Raw genomic sequence first — 16,517 nt, 5'->3', positions numbered from 1 at the left:
AACTGGCATGTCCCCTATGTCCAAAACCCAACAGAATCATAAAATGCTAAATTCGAAAGGACCCATAAATCTGCCAACAGCAAGCAATCAATAAATAAACCTCAAGCAGACTGTAAGGATCCAAAACAGATCCACGAAAAGGAGTTTCATCTTGAAAATGGTTGAGAACATGCTAAGCTGCCTTAAAATGAAATTAATTTTCTGGCAGGTTTATTTTCTTACAAATCTAAATAGATCGTAGAGCAATATTAGAGAGCAAGGGAGAGAGCAATTGTAGACATTTTTGTCTCAGTAGGAGGATGAAATAAAAGAACTTAAACCTTCTCATCCTGTTTTCTGTATGTTTTACAATTCACAAAGCATTTCCACATAAATTTTATCATCTAATCTTTACAACAAGTGTGTGGAATGGTTACCACATAATTTATCTCCAAACTGAGACCTCCTTGGTCATAAAAGTGAGCAGTATTGATAATTATGGCAGAAAAACTAGAATGAACCAAGAATGTCCATTGATAATTATGGCAGAAAAACTAGAATAAACCAAGAATGTCCAAGTAAACTGGGAAGAGTGATCATCCTGATTACAAATCCACCTTCCGTAGGAAGTTTCTGGAGCAAAAGGATTACGTCTTCTTTGTCTTTGTATCCTAACACCCAGAAAAATGCTTGACATATGGTAGGCATTTTATATATGTATATGTGTATATATATATACATATACATATATATATGTATGTGTATATATATATACACATATATATATGTATATGTATATATATATGTATATATATGTATATATATATCTGTGAATATATGTGAATATCTATGAACATATGTGAATATATATGAATATATATGTGAATATGTATATGAAAAGATATATGATATATAATCATCAATGCAGTAATTCTAGAAAATGTCCCAGAACTCTGGAATGACATATTTCTGGATTATAAGGTCCCACTGAGTACCCAGCATAAGGGTGAAAATAAACCCCTGTCAAGTTGTATTGTAATATTGCAGAACATGGGAAACCAAATATATATGTTATATTACATATAGTTGAATATATATTATAAATATTATACTTATAAATTATATTTAATATATTTAATATAATATATAGCTTATAAATTATATTACAGAATATTATATGGTATAAGTATATATAATTTTATATATGTAAAACATAGATATACATACATATATACATATATAAATATAGATATATAAAATTCTCCTATGAGCTTCCAAAGAGAAAAACAGATCTCAAACAGAAAAAGGAGCCAGAATGCTTTAGACTTCTAAACAACAATGTAGAAATTGATTGTGCAATGCCTTAAAAATTTGAAGAACATTTATTTGCAATCTAGAATTCTATGCCTGATCTACCAGCCATTTGCGAAGGTAGAATAGACATTGTAAGACATGAGTTATCAAAGCATTTACTACCCATGAGCTATTTCTTCAGAAACTGCTGGAGGATATGCACCCCCAAAATGATAGAGGAAACCAAAAACAAACAACAACAGAAAAAGGGAACATGGAACGTGGGAAGCGGGTGTTCTAACACAGGAGTGAAGTGTTGGCAATCCCTGAAGGACGAGGCAGGGGGACGCTTCTGCACCCAGCATAGCCGGCAAAAGCAGGAGCTGCCAGACCTTCTTCCTAAGACTCAAGCACGGACTCGGCATAGTGTCATTTCTGTTGCAGTCCATGGGCGCATGGACTCACAAGACCAGCTCAGATTCAGTGTGAATGCTGGGAGATACGTCGTTCCTTAGAAGCTACCTTCGAAGACCAGCTACCATGGAGGACCAAAAGAATCAGCTCCAAGAAGGGAAGTGCTGGCCTCTGGTAAAGAGGCCTGGGGTGATGCGATTTGTGATTTTTTAACAAATCTTGTAGGAACATTTGAGTGTAAAATCTGTGTATGTATAACCTTAGTAGAAATGAAGTACAAAATGGATTACCTGGTTCTCAACGAAAGAGATAGAATAAGTAAAAGACAAAGGAAGAGAGAAGAGAAGATAGATCATCAAGGCTGTAATTCCAGAAAATGTGCCGGAACTCCAGAGTGTACATTTCTATATAATCCTGCTAAAAACCACAATATGGAAGAAGTAAGAATATTTTACTTACTCATCTGTGTAAGTGAATTCATTTTGTCATATCACAAGGAAGCAGGATAACCCAGTAGAACTTTTTTTTTTCCTTTTATTCCCTCTGTCCTAAGTTGATAACGTTTCTCAGTTTTGCATTACCATGCGTAATACAGGAACACTTTTATAAAGTTTTTTTTTAACATGTTAATGGGAGACTTTGCGAAGTATTGGCTTCTCTTATTGCAGAAAGGGCACAATAAAGAGGACTCATCCATTTAGCTAGGTTGGTAAAAAGAAGGAAATAGCGTAGTACTCCACAATGTTATTAATCATAAGCCATATAATTTCATTTGTCCTTTGTTGCTTGCATATGTTATTAGGACACAAAGAAATAATAGCAATATTTCCTGCAGAAACTCTTGGCAAGTATCCTCACATAGACAAACTGACTTTGTAAGGTTTTTATGGAGTGTTGGTCCATAGACATCTTGCACCCTAGTTCTGAAATGAAACGAACAGTTTTTCAAAGTGAGTGAGACCTGACACAGAAAACACAGACCCAATAACTTGTAGAAAAACAAAACAAAATTTAATCACCACCTCCTCCCACCGCTAGCTCCACTGTCTGGGAAGTGTAGGCACCCAGGGGAGAAAGAGTTCGGCCCTTACTCCAGGCAGGGAATAAGGCTGAGAGAAGTCAGTCCGCACAGAGCCTTAGGTCACCTCTGATGGGCCAGACAAGGTGCAGGAACCCCTTAAGCAGGTGCCGTGCACAGGAGCCACGTTCGGTTACACCAGCCTGGGGAGGGGCCAGAGGCGCTTTCCTGACTGAATGTGGTTATAGATTATATGAAAAACACCCAGTATCTCAGTTTACACTCCTACGAAACAATCATATTCTTATAATTCAAGGAGATCATTTGTATCTAAACTCAGCCTCTTGCTGAGTTGTAACAAATGGGCCTCTTCTTGTTTATATCAGCACCTACAGTCTTCAGCTCACTTAAGGGAGTGTCTGCAGAGAAAACCTCAGTAGGAGGTAGCATTTGATGGACTCCCCAAGCTCTATCAGAGGACCACTCCCTGAGGACCACTCCCTGAGCCCCCCCCCCCCACAGCAATTCTGACATGCGCAGAAGCCCTAGGTAATTTAGGGAGTGTCAACACTTAATTCTGAGAATTCCTGTTTTACTACATAGTAAGTATTCCTTTTACGAAAATTCAGTGACCCCTAATCACTCACATGGAGTAGAAACTGTAGTAATAGTCTGGCTGTTTAGTTGTTCTCCATCAAGGAGTGTCTGCCTGCCGATGGCATTATAACTGGATAAATTTATTAAATTATTATTAATCTGGCAAAATGTATTGTTGGGAATAGTAAGATACTGAAAATATTTGCACAGTACTTTAATTTAACAAAGCAGTTTTTCCATCTACTTTTCTATTTAACCTTCAAAGCAATCCCTTGAGGGAGATATTATTAACCTCATTTCCTACAAGAAGCAGTTAAGTTTTAGGATAAGTAACCTTTCCAAGCCCCCACAGGTACTAAACAAGCTCAATGCCCTTTCTCTTGCACACAAAAAAGTTCAGAAGGCCCCTACTTAACACTTACCCCAACCCTACCCAGCAGAGGGTAACCTGACACCAATCAGAATGGAACTAGGAAGCTGCTTCCATCAGGCTAGCATTCATATCTCCAAGGGGCCACTGTGTGTCAGTCTTTATATCAGAAGTAAATGACCTAATCGCCTGAACACCTACTATGCACAAGGCATTATCTTAAGTTGTACAAGTCTGCAAAGTCTTAAAATATGGTAGAAATACACATCATAATAAAAAGTAAATAAAACGCTGAAGAGGTGCAAACCAAGGGAACTCCCGGTTTCAGGGGAAATTTTATTATGGAGGCAGCATTTGAAATGCCTGTCTACAGTTCAGAGTGCCAACCGGTGGTGTCAAATAAACAGCCTGAAGAAAGACAAATAAATAGTATGCCGGTTACTTTTTCAGAGGAATTTAAAATTAAGAAGATACAGAAAAAATAAAATAAAGTAAAATAAAATAAAGAAGACACTTTAAAAAATATTATTAAACCTTAAGTACCGCATATGAGTGAAATCCTATGGTATTTGTCTTTCTCTGACTGACTTATTTCACTTAGCATAATACTGTCTAGCTCCATCCACATTGTTGCAAAGGGCAAGATTTCATTCTTTTTTATAGCTGAGTAATATTCCATCATATATACACCACATCTTCTTTATCCATTTGTCTATCAATGGACACTTGAGCTCCTTCCATAATTTGGCTATTGTACATAATGTTGCAATAAACATGGGGCTACAGGTATCCTTTCAAATTAGTGTTTTTGTATTGTTTGGGTAAATACCCCGTAGTGTGATTACTGGATCATAGGGTAATTCTATTTTTAATTTTTTGAGGAACTGCCATACAGTTTTCCACAGTGGCTGTGCTAGTTTGAATTCCCACTTTAAACTTTATTAAGTTAGAAAACTTAATAAAAATCTTACTAATCTTGAAAATCAGAGCCTTCAAATAAACAGGATCTAAGAATATCCAGGCAGGGCTCATGTTGCCCAAACAGGTGTACGTCATTGTATCCAATCAATTACTTCCTTGAAGTGCATTCCCACACTGTGTCTTTTAAACGGCATCCTATTTTAGGTGCACTTATAAATGTTTTTAAATAATAACCCCGGATAAATAAATAAATCTCCAAGCCCAAATGGCTCCCCTGACAAAAAAATAAAGATAAAAAAAAATTAAGCTGATAGTGAATTGTAGGTATTTTATCAATTTTGGCCCTAACGATAGAGCATTAGAGAATATTCTGGATTCCTTCATGCAATGTGGGTTGTTTTATGATAGAGAACACAAAAGCCCGGTTGCCTACTTCCCTTTGTATCATGAGATCAATAAAATTTTCTAAGTTCCTATGAATTAAAAAAGAAAAAAAATGAGCTCTAAAATCAGACTGCCTGCATTTGAAGCTTGCCTCTGGCACTTCTTGGCTACTTTACCTTGGACAAGTTTCTGTGCCTCAGTTTCCTTGTCTGCAAAATGGGGGTAATGGTACCTCATAGTTTGTTGTGAGAATTAAATACATGAACACTTAGAAGCAGTGCCTGGCACAAGCTAAGCATGGAAGAAATATTAGTTTTATTATCTTATTTCCTGAAGATAAACCGAGAAAGAAAACCCTGTCTTCCTGCAAAGGGCACTTTCCACTCAGCTACCTGTTTTGTCTCTTACAAACCAAGTGTGAATTTCTTCTGGCTAAAGTTAATCCAATTTTTCCTGATTCCTTTTAACTTTCTCCTGGGAATTTACCTAAAGTTATTTTTACCAAAAGGAGATAGTTATCATTCAGGGCAAGAAAATAGAGCAAAGAATAAATTATACACAGACCTTGTCTACTTTTTTATGTGCATGTTTCAAGCCTTTACTTTGGTTTTTCTGGATGTAGCAGCCACATCCCTAAGAGAGGCTCACGAGGGTAGGCGGGTGGCTCTGCTCTGGGGGACCACTGAAGCTGTCTCCTAGCAACCCCGTTACATGACAGGGTCCTTCAGCTAGCTCCCTTCCACCTTTGTGGTTTTCATAGAGGTAGAGAAAGTAATGTCTTTAAATGAATGGATGGTTAGGTTTTCATTAACTGAGACCCTATCACATTTCGGCACAACATCCACAAAGTAAATTGATGGAAATGAGCAGAATCCCTACTTAATCCAGACAAGATTCCTCAGATAAAACACGGAAAGGTCCAAAGACCCCCCCAAGAAGAAATGTTCCTCCGCTGATATAGAGGTGCGTGGTATCGTCCTACGGATCACAGCATCATGGCGCTATTAAGGACGGTGCAAGTCTGCACATCCTGCCCCCTCCCCCACCCCGGTCCATCAAGCAGAATCCTACTTAAGCTGTCAAGGTCAGATGGCACACCTGACATTTTTATATAGCAACTCTCCCAAAGGGAGTCCACAACTGCATTCACAAGCCACGGAAGAATTTAATGACCCTCAGAGTATTAAAAAAATAAAAACAAAAAAATCTTTCCTCCAACACTGAATCTCAGGTCCCTAAATAAACAGATATTCCCGGCAATATGTGCCTTTGGTGCCATGACATAGTTGGGATGTCCTGCTTCACATGGGCCCTAACTCTGCTCCCAAACCCCATCCTTCTTAAGGCCTGAGCATGTGGCACGTTCTCCACAGTCCTCCTTTCTCTCCAGCCGCTCACTCCCGCTCACTCTCAGCAGATGGTAGCTCCTCTTACTTCACTTTCAATATTTAGCTTCATCTAAGCTCCCTTTCCCCCCCCCTTCAGGAATATTAGTTTCTCCACTCAGCCTCACGTCTCTTCTTTGCTGGCCGACTGCTCCCTGGCCTCCGAGCTTCAGGATCTCATCCACCGTGTGCTTGCATTTCCCTCTCTGGTGGCTCTTTCCCTTCTGCTCTCAACATAGTCAGACCTTGGCCCCTCTCCACCAAGACCCTCCAGGAAGCATCTTACTTTTCCCCTCTTCACCATCCAGCTCTAAAAGGTGATCTGCCTTTCCACCAACTGCCCTTACCCTCCACCTACTGACTTCTGGGCTCAGGGGCTCACTCTGCAAATTTTTGCATTCCACATTTGACCCTGTCCAATTTTCTTACAGCTTTCAGTACTGCTGAAGACCACATATACTCTTCTAACCCGAACGATTATTATTCCTGAACATTCAGCAACTTTTGACAGTGTTGACTTTATCTCCTGTTTTTAAAGATGTTTATTTATTTATTTATTTATTTATTTGAGATAGCGTGAGAGCGAGCGAGAGCACAGGTGGTGGGTGGGTAGGGGCACAGGGAGAGGGAGAAGGAGGCTCTCCACTGAACGGGGAGCCTGACTTGGGGCTCAATCCCAGGTCCCTGGGGTCATGACCCAAGTTAAAGGCAGATGGCCAACCGACTGAGCCACCTTGGTGCCCCGACTTTATCTCTTCTTACTACAACTCTTTTCTAGCCTGAGAGAAGACTTTGGTTTAAAGATTGATTCTATAAGTTTCTCCATCTCTCTGAGCCTCTGCTTTCGGATCTTCAGAGTAGAGGTAAAGATATTCATTGTACAGGGTTTTGTGAGTATTAAATGAGATAATAAATGTAAAATGCCTACTATGTGATTGGCTTTCAATAAAGGATGGTAATTGTATTTATTTTTACCTTTCCTGGGTGTCAGAAATACTGAGTGTTCTACATTTCTGACAGCTCCTCTGTCTCCATCAGACATTCTTACTTCTCCACTCTGCTTTCTGTCAAAATTATAAAATACTGTGGGTTTAATATCATGTCTGCACTAATGACCTCCAGTTCTATCTCCAAGTCCAGCTTTCCTCCCTGCCTCCTTTTCTAATTGCCTACTGGACAACTCCCTTGGGTGTCACTATGCACCCCAAATTCAGTCAAATTAATTGTCTTTACATATATTTTTTTTAAAATCATCTTTCCCAAAAAAGTTGATTTCTACCTGATTTCGCCAGTTATGTTCATACAGCCACTATCCGTGGAGTTCTCCAGGCCCAAAACCCCCATCACATTTTTCCTCCCTTTGTTCAAGCAAATTCTTACTAATTTGGGGCATTTTTGCCACCACAGTATCTCCTACATCTATCCCTTCTTTTCCCTCCTTGTTCAGCACCGTTAAACCCTTCAGGACATTTGGCCTGATTCCTGCTTCTTATTGAGCATATCCCTGTCCATCCTCAATACTCCAATTAGAGGAACACTCCCAATGAAAAGATCTGATCAAAACACTCCTCTACAGAATCCTTCAGGATGTCCAGTGCAAGCATGGCAACACAAATTCATCGACCTCTTCTTCTAGAAAGCTTCAAAAACCAATAATGAAAAGGGAAGAAAAAAAGCAAGCAAACTCTATTTTTGGTAAAAACTGGGAACTATTCCAAAATATTTGTAAATGCAAGAGCTCTGTGGGAGGAAAGAGTAAAAGCTGAGGAGAGAGGGACTAGCAGCGGCAATCCTCAGCACCAAAATGTAATTCCTAGATGCCAGGAATGCCCTAAGGTGCAAAGTTCTCTCCTTTGCCTGGAACAGCATGTGCGAGAACGAGAATGGGTTTGGTGGTGACCTCTGACCCTGACTTTGTACAAAGAAATAAAGGTGGTGGGCTATGTATAGAATTATGCAGATAAGACCTATTTGCAGCAAGGAGTTTGTCTTTGTGGGAACTGAGAAGAAAGCCTTCCAGTTGTGAATAATAAGTAGCCTGGAATGCTACCCTGGGCCCATTATAACCCAACTCACTAGATGATAAATAATAAAAAAGCAATTAGCATATAGATTCATTCTTTAAAAAAATAACAGAAGGGCAAAATGTATGCACAGAAGAATACTCCATAAAAATGTTTCCAGAGAACAGATGAACGTTATGAATAAATATTTTACCGTGAACCTTAAAAAAAAAAAAATTGAATCCCAGTGAAGAACTTTATCTATGAAGTAATACTTCCAAGTTGGAATACCAAAATTCAGGTAAGAGTAGGTGAGGCAGCAAGAGGAGATAAAATGTGCATAGCACTCAGGAACGAGGTCGAGGGGGAAAATGAAATCGGCACAAAATTACAGACTTGAGAAAGGGCACAAGATCAAATATGCTTGGTGAAAAACCCAGTGCAGGGCACAGAGGATAGAAATGAGGAAAGTGAACAGAAATGAAATGAAACAGAAATAAAGAGTTAATTAGGATTAAGGAGAAATTATATTTACAAAAGACAGAAAACAGAGATCCAACATAAGCATAACTGGTATCTTCAAAGAAGAAAACCAAAGTAATGGATCAGAACACATATTCTAAAATATAATTTGAGAATTTTTTCATTAAACAAGTTTTGAAACTTTGATCTAGATATTGAAAGGGCCACCTCAACACCTAGAAACATCCTAGTAAAGTTACTGAACCTCAAAAAAAAATAAAGACTACTTTGGGCCACCAGGCAAAATGATCAAGTCTTTCCTGAGATTAAAAAATCAAGTTGGCTACAAACCTTTTTACAGTAACATTCAATGCCAGGAGATAATAGAGAAACAGATTTTTATATTGAGCCAATGTCATTCAACTATAAAGACTACTAAAAAAACAGTTTAGAACATTCTAGAACTCTGACAATGTTGTTCCCATGAGTTCCTCTTGGGAAAACTACTAGAGAAGATGCAACCTACCAACAAGAGATGCTTGGGTACATTCTGGCAAAATTACCAATTGTAAGCATTGATACTAGAATCTAACAGAACTAAGATAAAAACAAAAATAGGACTTTGAGTAACAGAAAGGAATTTAAGTGTTTCCTGCCTTCCAAGGTAGAAATAACGCAACAACAAAAAGAAATTAAGAGGAGGAAGAGATGGTAGGCTCTTTGACTCATTATAACATCTGTACCTTTTGCCTACTGAAATAAGGAATATAATTTAAGACTGACAATTCAAATATTAGTAACAGAAATGTAAGCATATTGAACAGAACCAAGTAAAACTAGAAATATAATGGTATATTCTAAAATCAAATGGTGGAGGAGAGATAAGGGAGAGTACATGCACAAGATCAATCACTGCTCGCAGTAGTAATGACTGCTGTCTAAAGAAATAGAATTAGGAGTCCCACACCAGACCAACTGAATCAGAGTCACCGTCTAAGCAAGATTCCCAGATGAATCATATGCACATTAAAGTTTGAAAATCCTGCTCTGCACTACAGCCAACATGTAAAATACTCCTGCTTTCTCAACTCCACTTTACCTTCTTATCTCGATGGTTTACCTGAAATAGTATTGTTACTGGCTAATAGCATTTTCTTTTACTACCATAACAAATTCCCACAAACTTAATAACCTAAAACAAAACAATTCATTCTCTTATGATTTTGGAGGCTGGAAGTCTAAAATTAAGGTATCAGCAGGGTTATGTTCCTTCTGAAAGCTTCGGGGGAGAATCATTTCCTTGCCGTTTTCAGCTTCCGGAGGTTGTCCACATGCCTTGGCTTGTGGCTCCTTGCTTGCATTGGTCTGATCGATGCTTTCATCTTCACATGTCTTAGCTCTACTTTGAATCCCTTGCCTCCCCCTTATAGGGACCCTTGTGATTCTATTGCATTGAACCCACCAGATAAACCAATATACTCTCCTCATCTCAAAATGCTTAATCACATCTGTGAAGTCCCTTTGCCACGTAAAGTAACATCTTCACTGGTTCCCAGGATCAGGACACGCAGCTTGGAGGGGTGGGGGCATCATTCAGCCTACCACACACTCCATTTGTTCAACTCTCCACCATCCTTCCCTACTAGAATCAGATTCTACTTCCTCCTCAAAGTGACTCAGCTGACAAGGAAGTGTTCTGGGCGTATGTGTATAGCTTCTGTAGCACTTATGCCTTTGTTCTTTGACGGAGTGATTCGTAGACTTGTCATAGCTCTCCCTTTATCCCATCCCACCTCCATTCTTATTAGATTGCATTTTCCTTGAGGGAGGAGATTGCAGATATGTTTCTGTTTCCATACTCTACTAAAGGTGCACACACTGATGTCGTCAACGACTTCTTAATTGCCAAATCCAGTGCACACTTTGAGGTTCATTCATTCATTCAACAAATGGTTATTGAGCATCCATTGTGTGCCAAGCACTGTTCTGAACTCTCAGAATACAACAGTGAATAAAGTAGACTAACTCCCTGGCTTCTTGAGGTTTACTCTGGAGAAGGAAATAAATAATAAACTATTAGGTACATAAGCTGGTCCCTTGTAATAAAAAAAGTTGTAAAGAAGGAAAGCCAATTGGGGCGCCTGGATGGCTCAGTTGGTTAAGTGTCCAACTCTTGATTTTGGCTCAGGTCATGATTTTGGGGTCCTGGTATCTAGCCCCAGCACCCAGGGCTCTGTGCTAGTTGTGGAGCCTGCTTGAGATTCTCTCTCTCCCTCTCCCTCTGCCCCTTCCCCCCACCCTACCCCCCCTCTTTCTCTCTCTCTTTATAAAATAAATAATCTTTAAAAAAATAAAAAGAAGGAAAGCCTATCTTTTTTTACTTGCCCCCTTTGCAGCTTTGACCTAATGACCACTCCTCTTTTTTAAAAGTCTCTCTTCCAATAGTTTAGGGCACCGTGATCTCCAGGTTCTCTTCCTATCTCTCCATTTTCTGTATGTGTTTGTGGGTGATTGCTTTCTAAAGATTTGCCTTACTTTCTTGCTTTTAAATATTGGTGTTATTCAATGATCCATCCTCTGCTCTCTTATCACCTTCATGCTAATGTTTTCCAAATCTCTGTCTCCAGACTCACCCTTCCTCTGCCACACATCTTAATATCCAGTGGCCTCTGGTCATTCCCACCTGGATGGATATACCACAGGCATTTCAAGCTCAATACATTCAAGAATGCAATTTTGCTGTCCCCCAAAAGCTTCTTCTTATCTTGCATTGCCCATCTCAGTTGGTCATTACATACCTGGGCTCCCAAGCTAGAGTTAGGAGACCACTTTTGATTTCTCTTGCTCCCCACTTTAAATCTCTTATCCAAAGCTACCAATTGTGCTTTCTAAATACCCCTCCATCCCAGAGGCCCCTTCAGATCATTATCCCTTTCCTAGAATATGGCACAACTTCCCGTATTGCTCTTCCTCCCTCCAGTCCAATGTCCCTTCCAATCTACCCTTCACACTGCTGCCAAAGGAGTTTTTCTAAGAATGCATCTGACTGCATTATTTCTGAAATGAGGTGTTCCAGTGGTTTCCCCACATCTTCTGAATAAAGGGAAACTCCTGCAACATCATGTACAAGTCCTTCCATTCTGGTTTCATCTCTCTCTGCTTCTAACTCGCATATACCTCAAGCACTGAATCTCCCTCAATGTCTTTCCATTAATTTCCCAAGCTCGCAGGGCTACTTAACTCTCCCAATCCTTGCATAGGCTGTTCCTTTTGCTACAATGCCTTTCGTCATCTCATTTGTCTAGTGAACTAATCCCTCCCTTAAAACCATTCTCTATCCACTTAAATCTTCCCTGACCTCCTGCAGAAAGAGGAAATATTAAAACTCTTCTTTTTGTGTCTTATACCTACTTGTATTCATTCCCACATCAGGGCCTTTATATTTGATGTTCCCTCTTCCTGGAATGCGCCCCCACTCCTGCCCCCTGCCCAGTTCTTCACACGGTGGCTTTTTCTAATCATTTAGGTCCCAGTTCAAATGTTACTCTCAGGGAAGTCTCCTATCCATTCATCCTAACAGGGCAGCTCCACCCCCACCTGGGATCTGGCATCAGCCAGGGCCACAGTGTCATATGGATGGTGTACCCTTAGCCCAAACCAGGATCTTCATGGATTCCCCTGCCCCATTTCAATACTTCAAGACATTTTCCAACCCTCTCTTTCCCCCACAGGGCCAACCAGATGCCCCAAAGGACACCCAGATTTGTATCTATGAGGTTATCCAATGGCTTCATATCCAGCTCTGGTTTCAGGAGGGCAACCCAACAAGCAGATCGCTCCAGCTGAGTGGATCATGTGAGACTGGGGAGCCAGAATGGTGCTGCCACATTGACTTGGAGTGACTCAAAGCGTTCCTCTAGACACGTCCCCCATCTCTCGGGAATAACTCTGCTCCTTCGAGCACTTACACAATCAGAAAGTACACAGTTCCTTAGTTTGTTTATTCCTTTACTTTCTGAATGCTGCCCCTCCATGGGGAGAAGTAAGTTGTAAGCTCTGGGCAGAGGGACCTTAGCTATCTTCCTCACCATGGGATGGAGGTTCAATGTTAAAACAGTTCCTGCCGTAGAAGGTATTCAGTATCTGTTGAGCGGATAAATGCATGAGATGATGTGTTTAATTACAGACCTAGCTCTTCCTCTAGCACAGAAGCTCTCCAGACAGTGGACTCCGTCTTACTCACCTGGTCCTCAGGCTGGCATAGTGGCTGCCGTAAGAGAAGGCATGAAATCTGGATTGTTTTAATGTGTAAATAAACGAATAAACAGGTGAATAAGTGAATGAATATATATTATCTAGACTCAAGGTTCTTCACCTTGTCTTCACGACTCTAATGTGAAAATAAGGTCAAGGACCTCTTATTCTTAAAAGCTCTTGGGGAACTTTCAAAAACTGCAATGCCCAGGACCAATGAAACTAGAATCTCTGGGATGGCTCCCAAGCATGAGTGTATTTCAAGCTCCTCAGGCAGTTCCCTCATGCAAGCCCAGGGGAGCATAGGGTGACCAGCCATCCAGGTTGGTACAGGACTGACAGGTCTCCCAGGATGTGGAAATGTCAGTGCTAACAGCCTGACTATCCTGGGCAGCTCGGATGGTTGGTGACCCAAGTTGAGAACCTCTGATCCAAACTGTCACCCAGGATCACTTTTGAGTGATGTATTTTCAATTTTTGAAAAGTCAGGACTCATTGGCTTTGTGATTTCACTTGGCACTTAACATAATTACATTCAGGTAGCTCACGTTGACCCCAGTAGCTGCTTCCTCCTTGTTCAGATTTGTGCTGCTGCTATAGACTGGGCGACATACAAATTTGTGGCATACAATGGCAAAGCGAATAATGAAACCATTACAGCAGGTCGGCAATGACCAATAGAGCTGCTAAGGGAGCCAAGTATGAAGTGCTACCTTTCCAAATGCATCCCCAGTGAGCCTTCCATTTCTTTCCTTCAAAATGATGACTGTACATTTTGACACGTTCCTATTTATCACTTGTTTACACCAGTTACCCTGGTATTAGTTTGTGGTTTCTGATGTTATCACCTGAGGTGATAAATAATTTTTAATAGAAAAATCCCTGTGTAAACCGAATTAATATTCATCATCCCAAACACTAATTAATTTACTACCAGTATGTGGTTTATATCAAACCCATCAATGTGTAGACACCAGAATCAAAACGCCCTTTGCCCTGTGAGGAGAAAGGGGCCCACAGCTCTCTAGGGCCTTTGTTATTCAAATGAAGGTCTCAGATCATAGGTCAGCACCACCTGGGAGATCAAAAATGCAGAAACTCAGGTCCCACCCGACTAAATCTGATTCCCTGGAGGTAGGGCCCAAGACTCTGTGTTTTAAAAAGCTCTCCAGGTTATTCCTCTGCATGCTCAAATTTGAGAGGTGATGTCTAGAGAGCATTTTGCTCACCTGATTCTTAGCTTCAGTATCTCAGAGCCAAGAAGGAAAAGGCAAGGGGAGGCAGCACACAGACAGAATCATGTAGCACAGTGGTTCCCAAGCTCTGGGGCACACTGAAAACACCTGGAGACCTTTAAAACTATCAGAGCCTGGTTCCCACCCCAATCAATGGGATGTGGTTGTTTTGGGGTGCAGTCTGGGCATAGGGATGTTTTAAAAGCTTCCCGGGTGATTTGAATGTGCAACAGACTTTGGGAATCACTGCTTCATCACCAGCAACCCTATCTGCAGCTCATTGTTCGAGCCTCCACTGCTGAAGAACCCAAGAAAATGGGCAGTGCTCGCATTTGCTAGCCCTCCTTCCCTCACAAACTTAGAGTCAGCAGAGGTGGCATGAAGGAAAACTCAGTGGGGCTGAATCTCATATCTGGCAGGATAAATGCCTCTTCTGTTTACCTTCTGTTAGTAGCTATTTGGTTTTTAACCACTCTGGACCTCAGTATCTTCATCTGTCAAACGGAGACAATAAGACCCATTTCCCAGGATTATTTGGGACATTATATATGATAATATGTGCAAGTCCCTAATATCCCTAGCTCATAGTACATATCCAAAAACTGTGAGGCAGGTAAGAGTGCTGTCTCTGTACCCTGCGCCCCTGCTGGCAATACATCTAGCTGCGTGAAGTCAGACAAATACTTAGGGATGACTCCTGGTCAGGGTACCAAGGGTGTTAACTGCAAAAACCCAGTTCATATGTGAATTTGTTTATATGATCTCATTCTAGTCTCCCATCCCAGCCAGTAAACAGGATCATTCTTATCGTCCGCATTTCACAAGGTGATAGAACAGTGATACAGAGAGGACCAAAGTCACACAGCTGCAAAATGGCAGACTCGGGTCCCCTGACTGTAGCCCAGTGTTCTCTCCACCTGCCGTTCTCAGCCTCACACCCAGCTGCTTGGCAGGTCGAATTTATTGACAGGATGCATTGATCTAGACCAGCCCTGTTCCAACAGAACTTTCGGTGATGATGGAACTGTTTTGAATGTGCACTTTCCAGTTCAAAAGCCACCAGCCACATAGGGCTACTGAGCCTTTAAAATGTGGCTAGTGTGACTGAAGAATTAAAGGTTTTGTTTTAATTTTAATTAATTTAGGTTTAAATAGCCACATGTGGACCCCACAGATCTAGCCACGGAGTCTGGAGAATAATGGGAAACTGAAAATTTATTCCAGTGGCTTCTACCCACCAATCAAAGAAAACCTAAACCACTTGTTTGCCTTTCTCTTAAAAGATCTTAACTCATTTTCAAGAGAGTGGCAAAGCTAGCCCACTAGTTGATGAGGGCTCGGCCCCATGCAATGTACAGTCTGAACGATGCTTCGAACCAGTGACTGGCCAGCAGAAACAACCCGTGTTAGAGAGCACTGCTTCTCAAACTGAAATGTGCACATGCGTCATCTGAGACCTTGTTAAAATACGGACCCTGATTTAGCAGATTGAGGGTGGGGCCTGAGGGTCTGCATTTCTAGCAAGTGCCACGTGATGCTGATGCTGTTTTGGCTCCACGGGCCACCCTTGGACTAGCAACAGTGTTGAGCGGTGGTCTTCAGTGAGCTGGTTTTGTCTCTTTCCTTCCTCCTGGAGGCATTTGGCAATGTCTGGAGACGTTTTGGACTGACTGCCATGACTTGGGTGGGGGTGTCATGGGCATCTACTGGGTTGAATTCAGGGATGCCGCTAAATAATCTACAATGTACAGGACAGCCCCCACAGAAAAAAATTACCCTGCCCCCAAATGCCAATAGTGCCCAAGAAACCCTGTTGTCCAGCTGAGTCTACTCTTCTGGAAGAGGGGGGTTGATGGGAGAGTCATGGAGGAGGTCTTCCTGGTGTAATAACTGATCAATGCTTTCTCTCTCCCACTCTTTTCTCCTCCTTGTCTGCACAGGAGCAAATGCCTCGGCCCCAGACCAGCTGAGCTTAGCTCTAGCCTGGAACAGAGTGGACATCGCTCGCAGCCAGATCTTTATTTATGGGCAGCAGTGGCCGGTAGAGTATATGTCACCACCCCTGCAAAGCCCACTTGCTTGGGCAAAGGGTATTTGCTTAAGAAATCTCTGAGAGCGGCTCGGAGAAACTGCTGCCTCTTCTTGAGAATGCAAATGTTCCCTCCCTCGTAGCCATCCTCAGGCTCGAGCTCCATCTCATAT

At 41.2% G+C, this 16,517-nt stretch overlaps 1 protein-coding gene across 1 annotated transcript in view; it reads left to right on the top strand.

Moving 5' to 3' along the window:
* The window catches only part of TRPM3 (transient receptor potential cation channel subfamily M member 3), a gene marked incomplete at its 5' end in the record, with an annotated part of 257,261 nt that overhangs the window by 143,316 nt on the left and 97,428 nt on the right, over positions 1-16,517 (top strand). Inside the window, one exon of the mRNA XM_045772551.2 lies at positions 16,256-16,356. Coding sequence (XP_045628507.2) covers positions 16,256-16,356 — 101 coding nt within the window. The remainder of the gene's footprint in view (positions 1-16,255; positions 16,357-16,517) is intronic.

The sequence above is a fragment of the Ursus americanus genome, chromosome 34, assembly GCF_024610735.1.
Source record: "Ursus americanus isolate L20-20 chromosome 34, mUrsAme1.1.p, whole genome shotgun sequence".
NCBI lineage: Eukaryota > Metazoa > Chordata > Mammalia > Carnivora > Ursidae > Ursus > Ursus americanus.
This window is presented reverse-complemented; position numbering and strand designations above follow the sequence as displayed.